Source organism: Asterias amurensis, chromosome 2 (assembly GCF_032118995.1).
Source record: "Asterias amurensis chromosome 2, ASM3211899v1".
NCBI lineage: Eukaryota > Metazoa > Echinodermata > Asteroidea > Forcipulatida > Asteriidae > Asterias > Asterias amurensis.
The window spans coordinates 4888985-4909732 of NC_092649.1; the positions used below are offsets into that span (position 1 = coordinate 4888985).

Below are 20748 nucleotides of genomic sequence, written 5' to 3' on the forward strand. Positions count from 1 at the left end.
CACAGCATGCTGCAAAAACCTGAGGGAATCCTGTCACTCGTTTTTTTAGAACCCAATGATTATAACACAACACCTAAAATAAAATTGCATCTTACAAACTCCTCTTTTGTACAGTGCTCTAATACTTTTTTTTATTGAAATGGCTGTTTTGCCTTCAACTGATTTTTTTTTTTAAATATGTACTATTTATTTGGTGTGAGTTTTGTATGTTTCATCATAAAGAGTTTAAAGCCATGCTTTTTTTCATTAAACACAACTTTTCTGGGTAGATTTTTGTTTGATTTATTTGAGAAAGAGTTTGATTAAGGTCATTCCCATTCAGCTGAAGCTGGGCCAAGAACACACCTTGCTTAAAATACGAATACGGTTTGAAAGCTAAATACCGATTGTATAATTATTGTTTGTGACTGATGCTCTGTATTGTTGTCCTTTGCTTTACATTTTAATTGTGAAGGTTCTTTGTATCCAACCATTTATTCACGGCATAAGATGTGATCGGATTGTACCTTCAAGCATTAAATTTGGAAAACAGTTAGGGGTATGTCATGAAAGTTATCTGGCTACAGGAACATTACAGTTGCCCTTGAAAGAAAAACATACGTAGAATAACAAACAAGTGCAGCCATTTTTAAAGTTTGTATCATCGAAGGAACAATTCTTCCTCAATACTTCCTCTATACCAGCCTACTACATTGACCAACATAATGCAAGAGCATTCCTCGTTCAGATGTCGGTTAGTGTACGATATACAGTAATCATTTTATTTCGTATTAAATACCTCACTAATATTGTTTTTTTCCTGAAAGATGTAGATTGTTTTATTAATATATACCTAAAGCGTTCACTGCAGAAGGTTATAATTAATTAGGCGGTGAATGTGAGCGTCTGTAAATAAAGAAAAGTAAGTTTGAAAATCTGATCGTTTGTCGTGAATTTTCATTGTACTTATCATGTTTTTGAAGTTGAATTATAGTACAGGCATGAACAAGGGTCAATCCAAGTCAAATCATCGCCATGGTGGGCCCATCTAATGGATTTTCTTTTTGGCCTCGTGGTTTGATATAAGTTACAGGTCGTTGAACTTCTGAACTTGCGACTATTCAACCTAGAGTTGGATGCTTGTACCTCCACTAATACAAAATAGACTGAGATAATTATATCTTAATTTAAGCCCCTGATACAAGAAATAAACTTTGCAAATATTTTATAAACAAAAAACAATCAACAAAATCAGTCAGGGCTGGGCAAATAAACGTTGACCCTTTGGCCGCATTGTTATGCTTTTCCAAAAGAAAGCATCTCCAATAATCACGTCGAACATTGAACTTAGACACGCATATGGGTTTTGAAGGAACATCAGCTTTTTACTTGCGTAGTAAAGATTTGACTCACACCAAAATGTGCGAATGGTTTGGTATTAAATGTATTGGTACATTATTATTTTGTGCAGAGGTCTCAAGTAAAAGTGCATAAAAAATACCTGTGTGTGTGTGTGTGTTCTTTATCAGTAAGTTATGGGCCTAGGTTAAAGTTTAATAATTCAGTTCATACGGATATAAAAATAAAAAAAATAAAAAAAGGTGAAGATCAACAGTTTTATTCTTGTTTAAACCACTTTGTTAAAGCCAGGAAAAACCATTGAAAACCACTTGGAGACTTATGATCTAAAATATCTGATTCATTTGAGTTAGTTCTTCAGTGTACATGTTATTATTACGAAGCTATTTAGTATTTAATAAACACAACCATTTGGGGACGGTGAGTGGGTCAAAACAAATACTGTTGGGGAAAAAACATTTCCACACTTAAGCCTGCAATTCTGAATGGCCCGTTGCTTGAAGAGTACAGCGCCACACACAGTCACTGGATCTATATTCACACTTGCTTTTGGGGCATACAGTCGTAAATTCCTCCATCATCCAACGTTAACCGTGTTCTTTCAAATCAAATTCTATAACCCATTGTCAATAAATCATTCACACACCTGGAAATTTTCCAATATTACGTCAGGGGATAAATATAAAAGACTGCTGATTGGATAGTTTTTGGGCTTTGGTCTGGGTCGGGTAAGGATTTTACTTTGGCAGCCGCAGTTGATGTTGGCACATTACAATGTCAAACCATCCTTGTATAGCTCTGCGTGTTGTTGTTGGATGGGAAGACATTGTAACATTCGTACCAATCAGCCAGTAGAGGGCGCCAGCACGGCTCCGCGGTGGAGCTAGTTGCTGGTTGGCCCCCCTGCTGGAAGATTGGGAAACCCGCTCGCCTGGGGAGATGTTTTCCTAGGTCTGGATCTATGAATTTATAAAGATTGGACGTCTGGAATAAAACGGTTAGGAATTCAAGCAGAAATACTGGTTTCATTGCTCCGTATTGTTGTGGTTATTAACACAGGATTTTTGTGTTACAATATTATTTCTCCCCAATATATCCTTCTAAAGAAGTGGCCATCACAAAAAGTAACAACAACTTGGACATGGTAAGTTATCCCCCAATATGGTGCCAATCCACATCACGTGTTTATGGAGCAAAATTAAGTGTGTTGTAAAACAAAAAAACTAACCATCAACCTGTATTCATGTGATTATTTGGAGACGAGATGGACCCACAGTAACTATATTTTATAGGGCGCTGTACTCCGGTTTTGAAAGTTTCGGTCTTGGGGTAGGCCTACGAATGAAGAAATACAAATTTTAGTTTACCCGCAGTGCAGCGCTCGATCAGTTACTGGGTTTGGCACGGATATACATTGAATGTTACCATGGTCTGACTATAATGGAAGAAAGCTGACTATGTTATAACATGCTATTTTAATAAAAGATGATCCCAGAATGTTAGAGGTGATTGCTTGGACCAAGAAAGTTACTCAGGAGTTGCTTGGCCTCTACTCGGTAACTTTTCTCAGAATAGTTTGCGTATCCTTCCACCAATTTTTCATTCGTTAACAATAATTAGTATCAAATTTACTGAAATTAGTTAATCCTTTTTGTAAAAATGTGTACAAATAAATGGTGGCAGGATATGGATGTTTCCCTTGTTGGGTGATATCAACTTTAAAATGGACTTGAACAGTAGGCATAAGTTTACTCAAATGAGATTTTCCTATTTGTAAAACAAAATAAGTGACAAGTGGTGGCATGATATGGAAAGTTTTCCCCTTGTTTTGTGGTATTAACTTTAAAATGAACTTGAACACACACCCAACTTCAAAAACCCCAAAACAAAACTATACCAAAACACAGTCGTTTTGAAAGGAAGGTACATGTACACTTAACCTTTTGAGATATGGTGGACACAAAAGTGTACTGTTTTTGTGTCGTTGTATAAACAGACACATTTACCAAACCAAAATTTAGTAATAGTGCTCTATAAAAGTGTCCACGGTATTTCTAAAAATGGCTGATTGAGTTTACCCCATTTCAGTTACAGTCCACTTGGCTCACTCATCATTGGACTTTAAAATGAGGAAGATCACTGCACTGAAGTGCTTCACCCGTTTACGGTATAAAAGTCATACTGGATTAAAACTAGAATGGGGTTTGTTGAACACGTTTGGATGTAACTAACAAACATGATTACACCTCTTCGGCTAAATTTGTCAAAGCCAAAAGAGAAGAACAAAAATCAGACCAGAAAACAGAAAACAGGTAGACTGTCTCCACATATTTTCCCCAGTACTTTTATTTTACAGTAATAAAATATATTGCAGAATCGCAAAATGACTAAATGAGAACATCCCCAGAAAAATAGTACTTCAAAAGTAAATGTAAAGACACGTGTCTTTGCATTGACATTTGACAAACATATGTTGACTTTTCCCCCATGATTAGGAATCTTTGAGGCCTTTGCAAACCCTGGCTGACTTGCATGATGCATTGAGTGCAGCAAGAACATACTACAACCACTCATCAGCCAAGGTGGTGACCAACAAGAAACACATTAGAAATTCAAAGAAAATGGCGTTCAAGTCGTCATTTATAGCAAAGTCAAATCTTGCAGAAAGATCTGAACCAGTGGACACCAAGAAGCAATTAGAAGTTGACCAAGCTGTGGCAGCATCTGATGACAGGTAAAGAACAGCATTGCCATAATGAACAGCAACACAATGGAGGATTTGTGGGGAATGGGACCGGGGTTTAAACATTTTGAAGGTCCAACTTGTAGGATTTATGGCCCGCTTTAGATCATAACAAATACAAGTTATTCGAAGCTACCATCTTCCATTTTATAACCAGAAACCCTAACCTAACATACAGTTGGATTAAACAAAATTAATTCAGCTCAAAACGCAAAGGATATTTTCATTAAAAACGGTTCTGAAAAACGGTTCTCAAGTGCAAAATGCAAACAAATAAACAAGGGGATGTAGCGAAGTTTGGGGGTCTGATGATTTGTATTTCTATTTTAAGGAAATCAGAGAGTATTCTTCTTTATGTTTTTTTATTTTTATTAAAGCTATTTTTGAGGAGGACCGCCAAGAGAGAAAAAAAAAAAGTTTTCTCGACCTATAACCTCCACACGCCAATATGGGACGAATGCTTCTTGCCAGGTGGGGAAAACATATGTTGGACAATGAAAACCCACAGGCAGTTCTTTCTTTGGGTTTGGGACATTTTACTTACAATGCAACACAGAAAGAGGCCTTTTCACTTTAAAGTGAAACTACTTTACAGGACTTTGAGTAAACAACCTTCACATGATTTACAAAAATACGAGTTGGTAGAAAGAATTGAAAGTATTGGGCAGGTTTACGGTTTCAATTTCAAGAATGATTCAAATGTTCTTTATTTCCACAGCTAAAACCAATATAACATTCAAAACATTTAAAACATCTAAAACCAAAAAATGCAGTCACTTAGGCCTATAAAGCCATAGATTGGACACTTTCTGAACAGAACAAATATTAAAGGTTCACAGATTTACAAATAACTTACAGGGTGTACAGAAGGTAATGATGAAAGATTTCCCTTGAAATATTATTCCATGAAATGCTTTATCCTTTTTAGAAAACATTAAAACAATTATCGATTCTGAATATCGAGAATAACGGATTTATTTTACACACATGTCATGACAAGGTGAAACATGCGGAAACAAGGGTGGGTTTTCCCGTTATTTTCTCCCGACTCCGGCGACCGATTGAGCCTAAATTTTCACAGGTTTGTTATTTTATATATAAGTTGTGATACACGAAGTGTGGGCCTTTGGACAATACTGTTTACCGATGTTATGCGATTGCTTTAACAAAATACCCTTGTATTGCAGTCTAAATGAATGAGTCAATCATGCCAACGAAGGTACAAATATCACATAGTGATGTGGGGGAGATCATTTTGCTGCAGAACCCATGGAAGCAAAACCTTGTAGGCCCCTATTCATGGCCCAGACAGGTAGGCCATGCCCATTCAACCTGATCAAGGAGAAAGTATCAATAAGTTTTACTAGATATGAAGTTCAAAGGTGATACCCTTTTATGCTTACACCTTTTGACAATAGATAACCTTGGCTTGTTTACGTTAACCGCAGGTTGAAAGCTACTCCTATGTTGTGTATATTTGTGGTGGGGTCTGTGCGGGATTGCCTAGAACTTGTTGGTGATATTTTCTAATAAACAAGCATTGTGGAACAAAATAGATGACAGATCTCTCTGGTACAGACTTACACATGTTTTGTAATGATTAAATTGTTGTGAACCTATAGTTCACGCGCGGTTTGAATAAGTTTTTTTGTTATTGGTGTTCCTTTGCCTTAAGGTTTTTCAAGAAAGTTCTCACAATAATAAGTACTTTTGTAGCGAACAAATGTAAGAAACACATGTTGGCTAAAATATATAATAGCTTTTTGTTATGCACTTCTTTGCGATATAATTACAGAGAGTCTTGGAAGAAAAAAAAATGTTATCTTCAAGTCAGGATATTATAAACATCAAACACAATAGTCACAAAAATGCACATCGAGCAGTATACATGCTCGAATGATAGTCTGTAACATTGTGTTGCTGTTATTACCATTAGTGCTCTTGCTTTCACCTCGATTTTAGTTCGGCTTTTAAAATATGGTATGGTAATGGGACTTAATGTATAAGCGGAGTGCTGTATTGAAACAAAATGTTTTTGTTTTTTTTCTTTTGGTTTCAGAGAGAGTGAAGAACGTCATGTCCAGATATTTGTTTCTAATCCAGTAAAGGAGAGTCTCTGTCTGCAACTTCATCCATCCACCACCATCTCTGACTTGAAACAAATAATACAGGAAAGACTAAACATCCAAGCAAAGAATCAGCATCTTGTCACTAAGAGGGGCATTGAGGTATGACCTTGTATCATTTGGTGCTGACAATCTAAAGTTTTGCTTTGTGAATTTAATGGAATTTATTGTTGAGAAGTCTTTTCCAGAGGTTACATCAGAGAGTTTTAGTCTTTTAGAAAACCTTGTCCATCTAAAAGTGTGACCCTAGGTATGCATTCTTTGGCATTTACTGACAGGCAAGACTTCACTGGTATCAAAAAGTACATTGTCATCTTGACGTGTTGAATATGACAATTTACTTTTTGTATTGTTGTGATGTCACTTGTCAACACACATGCAATAAAGACATAAAACGTTGACATCTGAAAAAAAGTTTATAAGATGTGTGGCCGCTTTTTGTATTTTTAAATCTTGTTGAAATTCTTTCTTGCAATTTCCAAACCTTAGATCACTTTTACTCGTATTAATGTTGAGATACAATCAATACAAGCAAGAACTTCTGTAGCAGTTTTTAACAAATGACAATCATCAAAATAGGTGTCTATGCATCCTTGAAATGTAAGATACCACAGAAAGTAAACCTGCCCTCAACAAATTATTGAAATTATATGTATCTTTTGCCTTTTCCCAAGATCTTTTTGTGTGCACCTTTATGGGTGTTTTTTTAAACTTCCAAACAATTCGAAAGGAATTTGACTGTCCTTAATGAAGTTTTTTGTGGTTTATTAGTAACACTTTTGTTGAACACACAGCTTTGTGACACACAGTCTCTGATGGTGCTTGGCATTCAGCAAGATACCAACCTAGAGTTACGTCAAGTTGCTGGGTTGATGGGTGGTACAAGAAAGCGAAAATCGGGAAGTGGTAAGTGTGAGCCAATCTAAACGCTGTATTTTTGCCCCTATTTGGTTTCTTAACATTCAGCATTTCTGATTATTAAAAGTCATTCAGTTCGGCTGATAGGTGGTTCATTAAACAAAAACTAGGGTAAATCGGATTGCTAATGAAGGTTACTAAAATATTAAAGAGACAGAAAGCTTTAGGTTCACTGTTTGGATGTGTGGTACAAGGAAGCAGAATTCGTCAAAGTTTAATCTACTGCTTTAAAAAAAAAAAAAAAATCAAGCGTTAGTATTTTAAAAGTAGTTTGTTTTGATCGAAACAAATTAGTATAAATAAAACTTTCCTCTTACAGACTCCTACTTTCAATACAAACACAGAAGACAATATTCTTTTTTTTGGTTTACAGGGCAAGGAAAAAATGTTAAAATAGCCAAGATACAACTTCAAGATGAGCAGGAAACAAAGACTAGCTCCGAGTCAAAACAAGAAGATGTCACTGAGTCTATGGAAACTTCTTGTACTATTGCTGGCATCCCTGGTACATCTACTAGTGCAGTCCAGGCACAGAGAAGTTCTCCTAGAACAAAGTTCATTCCTAATCCAAGAGGAATGAATAAAGAAATGAAGCATCAAGATCAAGAAAAACCCTTGACTCAACAGTTGAGTGCCTCTACTGAGAAACAAGATTGCCTAGTTCAGTCTCAGAGAACTTCTCCTAGAACAGAGGCCATTCCTAAGAACACAGGAGGAAGGAAGGAACAAATGAAGCATCAATCTCGAGAAGGACTTGCAATTCAACAGAGTGCCTCTACTGAGAAACAAGATTGCTTAGTCCAGTCCCGGAGAACTTCTCCTAGAACAGGGGCCATTCATAAGAACACAAGAGGAAGGAAAGAACAAATGAAGCATCAATCTCGAGAAGGACTTGTAACTCAACAGAGTGCCTCTACTGAGAAACAAGATTGCTTAGTCCAGTCCCGGAGAACTTCTCCTAGAACAGGGGCCATTCCTAAGAACACAAGAGGAAGGAATGATCAAATGAAACTTCAAACTCAAGGACTTGCAATTAAACAGAGTGCCTCTACTGAGAAACAAGATTGCTTATTAGTCCAGTCTCAGCGAACTTCTCCTAGAACAGGGGCCATTCATAAGATCACAAGAGGAAGGAAAGAACAAATGAAGCATCAATCTCGAGAAGGACTTGTAACTCAACAGAGTGCCTCTACTGAGAAACAAGATTGCTTAGTCCAATCTCAGAGAACTTCTCCTAGAACAGGGGCCATTCCTAAGAACACAAGAGGAAGGAAAGAAAAAATGAAGAATCAATCTCGAGAAGGAGTTGTAACTCAACAGAGTGCCTCTACTGAGAAACAAGATTGCTTATTAGTCCAGTCTCAGCGAACTTCTCCTAGAACAGGGGCCATTCATAAGAACACAAGAGGAAGGAAAGAACAAATGAAGCATCAATCTCGAGAAGGAGTTGTAACTCAACAGAGTGCCTCTACTGAGAAACAAGATTGCTTAGTCCAGTCGCAGAGAACTTCTCCAAGAATAGGGGCCATTCCTAAGAACACAAGAGGAAGGAAGGTACAAATGAAGCCTCAATTTCAAACAAAAGAAAAAAATCATCTTAGTGCCTCGGTCCATTTGTTGGAGGAACCTGAACAGAGTATATCGTCTACAGCAGGAATCATCAATGAGATAGCTTCAAACTGTCACAGTAAAGGTACAGATCAACAAGAACCTTTATGCTTTATTTTAACAACAACATGAGGAATCGGAATGTTTATCAAAAGGTTACGAACTTCGAGATAAAGAGATCTCTGTACAGTTTTGTGCATTCGCGAATATACGGTTTACCGGTACGTAGGTTCCTCAAATCCCTAGACACTTCACAATCCAAGCTTACTCCTCCAGACTCGATGAAAACTTAGAGATTCTACAGTCCTAATGAGAGTTCAATGAAAGCTGCGAGATTCCATATTCCTGATGGGCGTTACCGCTGAATGAAGGTTCAGAAGTTTTGAATCATGTATTTAAGTGTTCAAAAACAATTTTTTCCATCTCTCCTTTATCTAGACATAGTTCCTGCAGTTCACCAAGACCTAGCAACAACATCACAATCATCCGATGCGCTTACCTTAGTTCATCACCAATCACAGGCAATGGTGAACAACATGTCAATCGGAGATGGTAGTAACGTCTTTATGGCCCCCGCTTCTGGAATAACCTTCAATAAAAATATCAACCATGTAACAGGTAACAGGTATTACATTATTATACAACAACTTTGTATAAAAACAATTACAATAAAAATGTTTACATTTAACATTTAAATATTTAAATTTCAAGAATAAATCCCACCACCTCATCAAATGGACCAAACACAGAACAAACAAATAAAAACAAACAACGAAACATAAATAAAATTATGTCTAGTGAATTTATATTATCCACGCATAATTATGTTACTAAAAAACTTAAGGTAAAAAAGGAAGCATCTTCTGCTGACAAAATATCATACTTTGTTCAAGAATATATTGAAACAATTGTTGTGCTGAACTTTGTTTGTTAACGCTCACCAGGAGCGGCGCGCCCCAATACTCAAGCTCAAGTTACCCCAATTATACCGAATCACGAGTCACTTATACAAAACAAAAAAACAAGTATCATGAGTACATCAAAGTTGAAATGTTCTGTTCCTGAAACAGAAAACACTTTTAAAAAACAACAATGTGTAAAAAAAAAGTGCTCAAACTTTTAACTAGTCATTTCGAGGCTGGTTTAAAAGCAAATAAAACATTATCCTCACCTCAACGCTCTGAACAGTAAATAGCCAGTCAAAACAAAAGATTGTCTATTCACTAATCTTTTTACTTTAAAAAAAAACCAAGTATTTTTCTTACTGAGTCCAAAGTATGAGTTTAGATTTTGTTACATTTTTTTTAAAGGTTAGATGTTTGAGTCAATGACATAAGTTGGTGTCAATTCTTCAACCCTACCACAAGTCCCTGAGACAAATGTAATGTTTACTTCCTCTTGAGTAATAATTTGTTAAGTTTGTTACTACATCATCCACACTTTTGATTTGCATAAAAAATATAGTTAGACTCCCGATAGTTAGTTACCACAGCTGCACAAGATCAATAATGGTATAAACTTTATGCATCAAGACACATACAAACTTTATTATTAAAAAATGAAAAGGCATCTTATGACACAATGAAAAATTCAGCTTTTGATGATGTTGCTGTTTCTTTTCATACCACCCTATAGGAACACCAGACCCCAGTCATCAAGCTCAAGCTATTTCAGATGAACTTACAGAGGCATTGAAGAAAGTTTACATGAATACAGGTAGCTTTGTACAGATGCTCCCATGGGTTGATGATGATCAGATCCACATAATGGACATCTACACTAAGCTTGTTTTAGTTGTACTTAATGACAAGGTAGGGAAGATTGTGAAAGAGAAAATACAAATGAAATCATATGAAGACATTTTCCACTTAAAAACAAGGGAGGACAATCTAATCAAACGTGTTGTTTTTAGTGGATCGGCAGGTCTTGGAAAGACTACTCTTTGTGACAAAATCGCTTATGATTGGGCAGTTGGTAAGAGTGAGATTCTCAAAAGGTTCGAACTTGTTTTTGTTTTGAAAATGCGATCACTGACAACAGCTACAGACCTCATTGACGCTGTCGCAGATCAGCTCATAGAGCGAGACATTGTCAAAAGGTGTGATTTAAAAGGGTTTATTGACAAAAACCAAGACAAAGTGTTGATCCTCTTGGATGGGTTTGACGAATTTCAAACCACTCAGACGGAAAAGTCCTCATTTGGTTCAATTCTCAAGGCTCTTAATCGAAAGCAGTACAAAGACTGCTGGGTGGTTATCACATCTCGTCCTCCCCTTGACCAACTAGTCAGCTCATCATTGGTTGAAAAGCCATTCACTCATGTGGAAGTTGAAGGGTTTTCAGCTGAGGATATTGAGGAATATGTGAATAAATTCTTCCCTGATGACCTTGAGAATGTTAGGAAGCTGATAGAGAAGATACGATCTTCTGAAGTTTTGTCTGATTTGGCAAAGAGTCCAATGTTGCTGCTTTTGATGTGCTTGCTCTGGAGAGAGTCGGGAAAACTCCCAGAAACAATGACTCGGCTATACACTGATGCATTGAAATACATATGCAGGAGAAAAGCAAAAGACGTGTCACAAGATGAAATATCGCAAATATTGATTTCAATTGGAAAGGTTGCTCTACATGGTTTGATTTCTACAAATCAGTTTCTTTCGTTTAAAGAAAAAGATTTTGACAAGAAAGCATTCGATGCAGCATTAAGTGCAGGTGTTCTCACTAGCGAAAGGGTCTTCAAGGAGCTAGACGCTCATAACAATGTGTATTTTATACACAAAACTTTTTTTTTGGAATTCTGTGCTGCAATGTATTGGCAAAGTTTAATCAACACAGAGGAATTTGAAGACATCTTTGTCCGGGTTTGCAGTGCCACAAGGATATATCCTTCTCCATATGAGTATCTATTAAGGTTTTGTTGTGGTGACAATGAGGAATGTACAAACCAAGTCTTACAGAAACTGCAGAATAATGAAAACCAAAGGTTGGGTCTTATTTGTTACTTTGAGTGTCAGTCCAAGAGTTTACCATCAGAGGATTTCATCAATGCAGTTGTGCAGACTGAAATTGGAATAAATGGGTGGAACACTGATTGTTTGAACGCCTTCTTTCACTTAGTGAAGCAAATTGGTAATCAAACAAACTTCCAAGATAGTGCCTACCTTTCCAGTGTAAATGAGCTTTCATTTACAAACTGTGACCTACGCAGGTTTGATAGTGAGTTAGCAAACTGTTTAACTAAATTGACTTATATTTGTGGTTTTTATCTGAACAGTACAACCTTGGGTGGTCGTGCATCATTGTGGGCTACTAATTGGAAGAGAATGCAACACCTCAATAATCTGATATTGTCCAGCTGCAACCTGATAGGGGAAGACATGGCCCCTATTGCTGAGTCAGTGAGTGACATACCAACTCTAAATATTCTGAATCTGTCAGGCAATATAGCCTTGGGTGGATGTGTATCATTGTGGGCTACTCATTTGAAGAGAATGAAACACCTCAAGAATCTAAAATTGTCCAGCTGCGGACTGGTAGGGGAAGACATGGCCCCTGTTGCTGAGTCAGTGAGTGACATGCCAACTCTAAATATTCTGGATCTGTCAGGCAATATAGCCTTGGGTGGATGTGCATCATTGTGGGCTACTCATTTGAAGAGAATGAAACACCTCAAGAATCTGTTATTGGCAAGCTGCAGACTGGTAGGGGAAGACATGGCCCCTATTGCTGAGTCAGTGAGTGACATGCCAACTTTGATTGATCTAATTTTGTTTCAAAATGATACCTTGGGTAGTCGTGCATCATTGTGGGGTTCTCATTTGAAGAGAATGAAACACCTCAAGATCCTGAGACTGAGTAACTGCAAATTGATAAGGGAAGACATGGCCCCTATTGCTGAGTCAGTGAGTGACATGCCAACTTTGATTTATCTAGATTTGTTTCAAAATGATACCTTGGGTGGTTGTGCATTATTTTGGGCTACTCATTTGAAGAGAATGAAACACCTCACAAATCTGCGATTGACAAACTGCAACCTGTTAAAAGATGACATGGCCCCTATTGCTGAGTCAGTGAGTGACATGCCAACTCTGATTGATCTGGATCTGTCTTTCAATGTATTCTTAGGTGGTCGTGCATCATTGTGGGCTACTCATTTGAAGAGAATGAAACACCTCAAGAATCTTAAATTGACATACTGCGAACTGAAAGGGAAAGACATTGCCCCTATTGCTGAGTCAGTGAGTGACATGCCAAATCTAATTGAACTGAATCTGCTTGGAAATCGTGACTTGGGTGATTCTGCTACATTGTGGGCTACTCATTTACAGAAAATGAAGCACCTCAAGTATCTTAGATTGACATACTGCATCCTGATAGGGAAAGACATTGCCCCTATTGCTGAGTCAGTGAACGACCTTCACAATCTAATTGAACTGGATTTGTCTCAGAATGTTACCTTGGGTGGTTCTGCAACATTGTGGGCTACTCATTTGAAGACAATGAAACACCTCAAGAATCTGACATTGACATGCTGCAACCTGAGAGGGAAAGACGTGGCCCCTATTGCTGAGTCGGTGAGTGACATGCCAACTCTTATTGATCTGAATCTGTCTCATAATGCTATCTTGGGTGGTTGTGCATCATTGTGGGCTACTCATTTTAAGACAATGAAACACCTCAAGAATCTGACATTGACATACTGCAACCTGAAAGGGAAAGACATGGCCCCTATTGCTGAGTCGATGAGTGACATGCCAACTCTTATTGATCTGAATCTGTCTCATAATGCTACCTTGGGTGGTTGTGCATCATTGTGGGCTACTCATTTGAAGAGAATGAAGCACCTCAAGAATCTGACAATGGCATACTGCGACCTGAAAGGGGAAGACGTGGCCCCTATTGCTGAGTCAGTGAGTGACATGCCAAATCTAATGAAACTGGATCTGTCTCATAATCATACATTATGGGGTTGTGCATCATTGTGGGCTACTCATTTGAAGAGAATGAAAGACCTCAGGAATCTGAGATTGACAGGCTGCAACCTGATAGGGGAAGACATGGCCCCTATTGCTGAGTCAGTGAGTGACATGCCCAATCTAATGGAACTGGATCTGTCTCAGAATCATACATTGTGGGGTTGTGCATCATTGTGGGCTACTCATTTGAAGAGAATGAAAGACCTCAGGAATCTGAGATTGACAGGCTGCAACCTGATAGGGGAAGACATGGCCCCTATTGCTGAGTCAGTGAGTGCCATGCCAAATCTAATGGAACTGGATCTGTCTCAGAATCATACATTGTGGGGTTGTGCATCATTGTGGGCTACTCATTTGAAGAGAATGAAGCACCTCAAGAATCTGCGATTGACAAACTGCAACCTGTTAAAAGATGACATGGCCCCTATTGCTGAGTCAGTGAGTGACATGCCAACTCTGATTGATCTGGATCTGTCTTTCAATGTATTCTTGGGTGGTCGTGCATCATTGTGGGCTACTCATTTGAAGAGAATGAAACACCTCAAGAATCTTAAATTGACATACTGCGAACTGAAAGGGAAAGACATTGCCCCTATTGCTGAGTCAGTGAGTGACATGCCAAATCTAATTGAACTGAATCTGCTTGGAAATCGTGACTTGGGTGGTTCTGCAACATTGTGGGCTACTCATTTGAAGACAATGAAACACCTCAAGAATCTGACATTGACATACTGCAACCTGAGAGGGAAAGACGTGGCCCCTATTGCTGAGTCGGTGAGTGACATGCCAACTCTTATTGATCTGAATCTGTCTCATAATGCTATCTTGGGTGGTTGTGCATCATTGTGGGCTACTCATTTTAAGACAATGAAACACCTCAAGAATCTGACATTGACATACTGCAACCTGAAAGGGAAAGACATGGCCCCTATTGCTGAGTCGATGAGTGACATGCCAACTCTTATTGATCTGAATCTGTCTCATAATGCTACCTTGGGTGGTTGTGCATCATTGTGGGCTACTCATTTGAAGAGAATGAAGCACCTCAAGAATCTGACAATGGCATACTGCGACCTGAAAGGGGAAGACGTGGCCCCTATTGCTGAGTCAGTGAGTGACATGCCAAATCTAATGAAACTGGATCTGTCTCATAATCATACATTATGGGGTTGTGCATCATTGTGGGCTACTCATTTGAAGAGAATGAAAGACCTCAGGAATCTGAGATTGACAGGCTGCAACCTGATAGGGGAAGACATGGCCCCTATTGCTGAGTCAGTGAGTGACATGCCCAATCTAATGGAACTGGATCTGTCTCAGAATCATACATTGTGGGGTTGTGCATCATTGTGGGCTACTCATTTGGAGAGAATGAAAGACCTCAGGAATCTGAGATTGACAGGCTGCAACCTGATAGGGGAAGACATGGCCCCTATTGCTGAGTCAGTGAGTGCCATGCCAAATCTAATGGAACTGGATCTGTCTCAGAATCATACATTGTGGGGTTGTGCATCATTGTGGGCTACTCATTTGAAGAGAATGAAGCACCTCAAGAATCTGCGATTGACAAACTGCAACCTGTTAAAAGATGACATGGCCCCTATTGCTGAGTCAGTGAGTGACATGCCAACTCTGATTGATCTGGATCTGTCTTTCAATGTATTCTTGGGTGGTCGTGCATCATTGTGGGCTACTCATTTGAAGAGAATGAAACACCTCAAGAATCTTAAATTGACATACTGCGAACTGAAAGGGAAAGACATTGCCCCTATTGCTGAGTCAGTGAGTGACATGCCAAATCTAATTGAACTGAATCTGCTTGGAAATCGTGACTTGGGTGGTTCTGCAACATTGTGGGCTACTCATTTGAAGACAATGAAACACCTCAAGAATCTGACATTGACATACTGCAACCTGAGAGGGAAAGACGTGGCCCCTATTGCTGAGTCGGTGAGTGACATGCCAACTCTTATTGATCTGAATCTGTCTCATAATGCTATCTTGGGTGGTTGTGCATCATTGTGGGCTACTCATTTTAAGACAATGAAACACCTCAAGAATCTGACATTGACATACTGCAACCTGAAAGGGAAAGACATGGCCCCTATTGCTGAGTCGATGAGTGACATGCCAACTCTTATTGATCTGAATCTGTCTCATAATGCTACCTTGGGTGGTTGTGCATCATTGTGGGCTACTCATTTGAAGAGAATGAAGCACCTCAAGAATCTGACAATGGCATACTGCGACCTGAAAGGGGAAGACGTGGCCCCTATTGCTGAGTCGGTGAGTGACATGCCAAATCTAATGGAACTGTCTCTGTCTCATAATCATACATTGTGGGGTTGTGCATCATTGTGGGCTACTCATTTGAAGAGAATGAAAGACCTCAGGAATCTGAGATTGACAGGCTGCAACCTGATAGGGGAAGACATGGCCCCTATTGCTGAGTCAGTGAGTGACATGCCCAATCTAATGGAACTGGATCTGTCTCAGAATCATACATTGTGGGGTTGTGCATCATTGTGGGCTACTCATTTGAAGAGAATGAAAGACCTCAGGAATCTGAGATTGACAGGCTGCAACCTGATAGGGGAAGACATGGCCCCTATTGCTGAGTCAGTGAGTGCCATGCCAAATCTAATGGAACTGGATCTGTCTCAGAATCATACATTGTGGGGTTGTGCATCATTGTGGGCTACTCATTTGAAGAGAATGAAGCACCTCAAGAATCTGCGATTGACAAACTGCAACCTGTTAAAAGATGACATGGCCCCTATTGCTGAGTCAGTGAGTGACATGCCAACTCTGATTGATCTGGATCTGTCTTTCAATGTATTCTTGGGTGGTCGTGCATCATTGTGGGCTACTCATTTGACGAGAATGAAACACCTCAAGAATCTTAAATTGACATACTGCGAACTGAAAGGGAAAGACATTGCCCCTATTGCTGAGTCAGTGAGTGACATGCCAAATCTAATTGAACTGAATCTGCTTGGAAATCGTGACTTGGGTGGTTCTGCTACATTGTGGGCTACTCATTTAAAGAAAATGAAGCACCTCAAGTATCTTAGATTGACATACTGCATCCTGATAGGGAAAGACATTGCCCCTATTGCTGAGTCAGTGAACGACCTTCACAATCTAATTGAACTGGATTTGTCTCAGAATGTTACCTTGGGTGGTTCTGCAACATTGTGGGCTACTCATTTGAAGACAATGAAACACCTCAAGAATCTGACATTGACATACTGCAACCTGAGAGGGAAAGACGTGGCCCCTATTGCTGAGTCGGTGAGTGACATGCCAACTCTTATTGATCTGAATCTGTCTCATAATGCTACCTTGGGTGGTTGTGCATCATTGTGGGCTACTCATTTGAAGAGAATGAAGCACCTCAAGAATCTGACAATGGCATACTGCGACCTGAAAGGGGAAGACGTGGCCCCTATTGCTGAGTCAGTGAGTGACATGCCAAATCTAATGGAACTGGATCTGTCTCATAATCATACATTGTGGGGTTGTGCATCATTGTGGGCTACTCATTTGAAGAGAATGAAAGACCTCAGGAATCTGAGATTGACAGGCTGCAACCTGATAGGGGAAGATATGGCCCCTATTGCTGAGTCAGTGAGTGACATGCCCAATCTAATGGAACTGGATCTGTCTCAGAATCATACATTGTGGGGTTGTGCATCATTGTGGGCTACTCATTTGAAGAGAATGAAGCACCTCCAAAATCTGGGCTTGAGAGACTGCAATTTGACGGGGGATAATAGGAGACGCATCAATCTGGCGTTGAGGGATAATACCACTCTAGATGTAGAGATGGATTAAAAGACATCGGGGCCCAGTCTTTGCCTTGATAAAAAAAGGTTTACCAACCGAATTTCCGCGTGATTTTCAGGATAAGCAAACAACTGATGAATACCATTAACAAGCAATTTGCTTTGATTGAGAGCCAACCTGTAGTAGGATATTTGGTTTTCATTGTTTTACAGTACGGCTGTGTGGATGTCCCGGTTGAAAAATATAATGCCATCTTTGCCTACCTTAAAGCCATTATACACTTTCGGTTAACAGTATTGTCCAAGTCCCACACTTCGTGTATCACAACTTATATATAAAATAACAATCCTGTGGAAATTTAGGCTCAATCGGACATCGGAGTCGGGAGAAAATAACGGGAAAACCCACTCCTGTTTTCGCGCGTTTCGCCGTGTCATGACATGTGTTTATAACAAATCCGTAATTCTCGTTAACGAGAATTTATATTGTTTTACCGTTTTCTCAAAAAGTAAAGCATTTCATGGACTAATATTTCAAGAGAAGTCTTTCACCATTACCTTCTGTAAACCCTGTAAATTATTTGTAAATCTGTGAACTTTTTTTTTTTCTGTACCGAAAGGGTCCAATGGCTTTAAAACTCTTAAAGGAACACGTTGCCTTGGATCGGTCGAGTTGGTCTTTGAAAAGCGTTTGTAACCGTTGTTTATAAAATGCAGATGAGTAGAAAGATGTTGTAAAAGTAGAATACAATGATCCACACAGACATGCCTCGAAATTGCGTGGTTTTCCTTTTACCTCGTCGACTAACACGTCGGCCATTTATGGGGGTCAAAATTTTGACTCCCATAAATGGCCGACCATGTTAGTTCGCACAGTAGAAGGAAAACCACGCAATTTCGAGGCAAACTTGTGTGGATCATTGTATTCTACTTTTAAAACATCTTTCCAACCATATGTATTTTATAAAAAACGGTTACAAACGCTTTTGTTTTGACCAACTCGTCCGATCCAAGGCAACGTGTTCCTTTAGTCATCTCCTCTGTAGTATACACTGATAAAAGCAGCCACTTTAAGACTCTGTGGTTATCAACTCCACACTGATAAAGCAGCCACTTTAAGACTCTTTTGTTATCAACTCCTCTGTAGTACACATTAATAAAAGCAGTCACTGTAAGACTCTTAAGAACAGCAAATTTAAGACTCTGACATTGTTTGGTTATTCATGAACTCACTGTCTTCATATTGCCTTTGATCTGTTTAAATCGAGTTGAAATTAGCCTTTGATACCCTTTTTTACATAATTTGGGGCCTTATTCACAGCATGCTGCAAAAACCTGAGGGAACCCTTTCATTCAGTTGGTCTTCTAGAATCCAATGATTATGAAACAACACCTACAATAAAAATTGCATCTTAACAGCAGATGTGAAACACATGTACTGAATACACATTGTATTGGGTTAAAAACAGTGAAGCATTAAAAAAACAAAAAAAACTAAACAACAACAAAAACTACAATTTAAACGAACCTACTAACTACAACAAACAATAACAAATTATTAGCAAATTTTCGTTTACAGTTTAGCAGCAAAAATATCATGTTATTGGTGTTGCTGTTGTCCCACTGAGTATTTGCCAAGTATACGTAGAAAACAAGTAATGTAATGGGGGACTTTTGGGACGCTTGGTGGCAGCAGATCGGTAATCTGCGCATATAAGGACTACGTGAACAATGACAATTTATCTGGTAAGTCTGCTGCCACCTAGCGTTCCAAAGTCTACCATTCTTCTCCTCACATGTGAATGGTGAGATTGGGCACACTGGTGTAAGTTATCTTTAGTAACTCATAAAATGGAGTGTCAATTTGAGTATTTTGAGAACTATCACAGATGATTCTTTTGTACAGTGCTCTACCTTTAATTTAAATGGCTGTTTTGCCTTCAATTTAAATTTGTTTTGTGTTTTATGTTTCATCATAAAGAATTAATAACCATGCATTTTTTAATAAAACACAACTTTTCTGGGTAGATTTTTAGTTGTTTTGTTGAGAGAAAGAGTTTGACGAAGTTCATTCCTCTCCGCTTAAACTGGGCTAAGTACTTAAATCTTGCTTAAAAAATTAATAGGGTTTGTATAGCTAAATACCCATTGTATATTGTTTGTGACTGATGCTCTTTATTGTTGTACTTTGCTTTACATTTTAATTGAAAAGGTTCTTTGTATCCAACTGAAATTTGCAAATTGTATATTGTTATTTGGCATGTATCATGTTTCATTATAAAGAAACAACTTTGCAATTGTTAATCTACATGTACTATGAATTTATGTGTTGATATTTTGTTGTATATTATTTGAGAAATACTTTTGAACCAATTTTATCACAGCCCATAAATTTCGTTTGATACTCATTTGAAATATGACGCCATCGGATTTCAGAATTGAACGAGTCCGTATATACATTTCAAATAGGAATTTTCGCATCTGTAAAAAAAAGTCAAACCAACTCTTTTGAGGGAAAATCATCGAAAGCATTTTTTGTGGAAACATTTACAGACCATATTGAAATGCGACGTCATCAAACATTTTTGGATTTAGAAACAAACTTGCTGGTAAATAGTATCAGACACATGTGGCATTTAAACCATTTTAACTTGAGGTTAGAGACATTTTCCATTTCCATGAGGACCATCTTATGGGAAGATAGGTGGATCACAAAACTCAACTATTTATGTTCCGTTAGTTATCACACAAGTGGTAACTATTGCGCTATAATTAATGTACAGTTTTTCAAACACAAAAACAAACTTTTCTTATACCAACTGTCTTCACACAAACATTTTTTTGTTGTTAACCAACTATAATCAAGCAAACTTCACTCGCTGCTTCAAAATACGAAGGTTGCGGTATGTCACGATACAGTTGCTATGGATTGACCAATCATATTAGAGGATTGAAGATAATACTTGTTGTGTTGTGTCTTCTACCATCTGGCTTCTACATATTCAGGATATCGTTTTCAGTTTACAATTGTTAGTAAAAACACAACAAAACCAGTTTTTTTCAAAACGAAGAACTACATTTCTGTAAATGTTGTAAAGGACTTCGATTTTTAACTACAATCTGTAAAATTCCCACAAGTCACCTCCCAGCAAAGAGCTTTGAGTATCAGTCAACAAGAAAGTTATTAAATTATTTTGATTAATTTGATAGACATTCATTTGGGATTGAGCAGTTACATTACAATATAAGTA

The 20748-nt window shown here is 38.3% G+C and overlaps 2 protein-coding genes across 2 annotated transcripts in view; one reads left to right on the forward strand and one right to left on the reverse strand.

Annotated features, from left to right (window-relative positions):
* The window catches only part of LOC139949504 (TBC1 domain family member 22B-like), a 101904-nt gene that overhangs the window by 51262 nt on the left and 29894 nt on the right, over positions 1–20748 (reverse strand). The window lies entirely within an intron of this gene.
* Positions 2402–18232, forward strand: LOC139949520 (uncharacterized). The gene is made up of 10 exons (XM_071947899.1): positions 2402–2482; positions 3834–4072; positions 6141–6309; positions 7002–7113; positions 7499–8818; positions 9172–9351; positions 10369–11964; positions 12349–12751; positions 13424–13851; positions 14023–18232. The coding sequence occupies exons 1-10, from the start codon at positions 2480–2482 to the stop codon at positions 17544–17546; spliced, it is 7974 nt and encodes a 2657-aa protein (XP_071804000.1). The 5' UTR covers positions 2402–2479; the 3' UTR covers positions 17547–18232.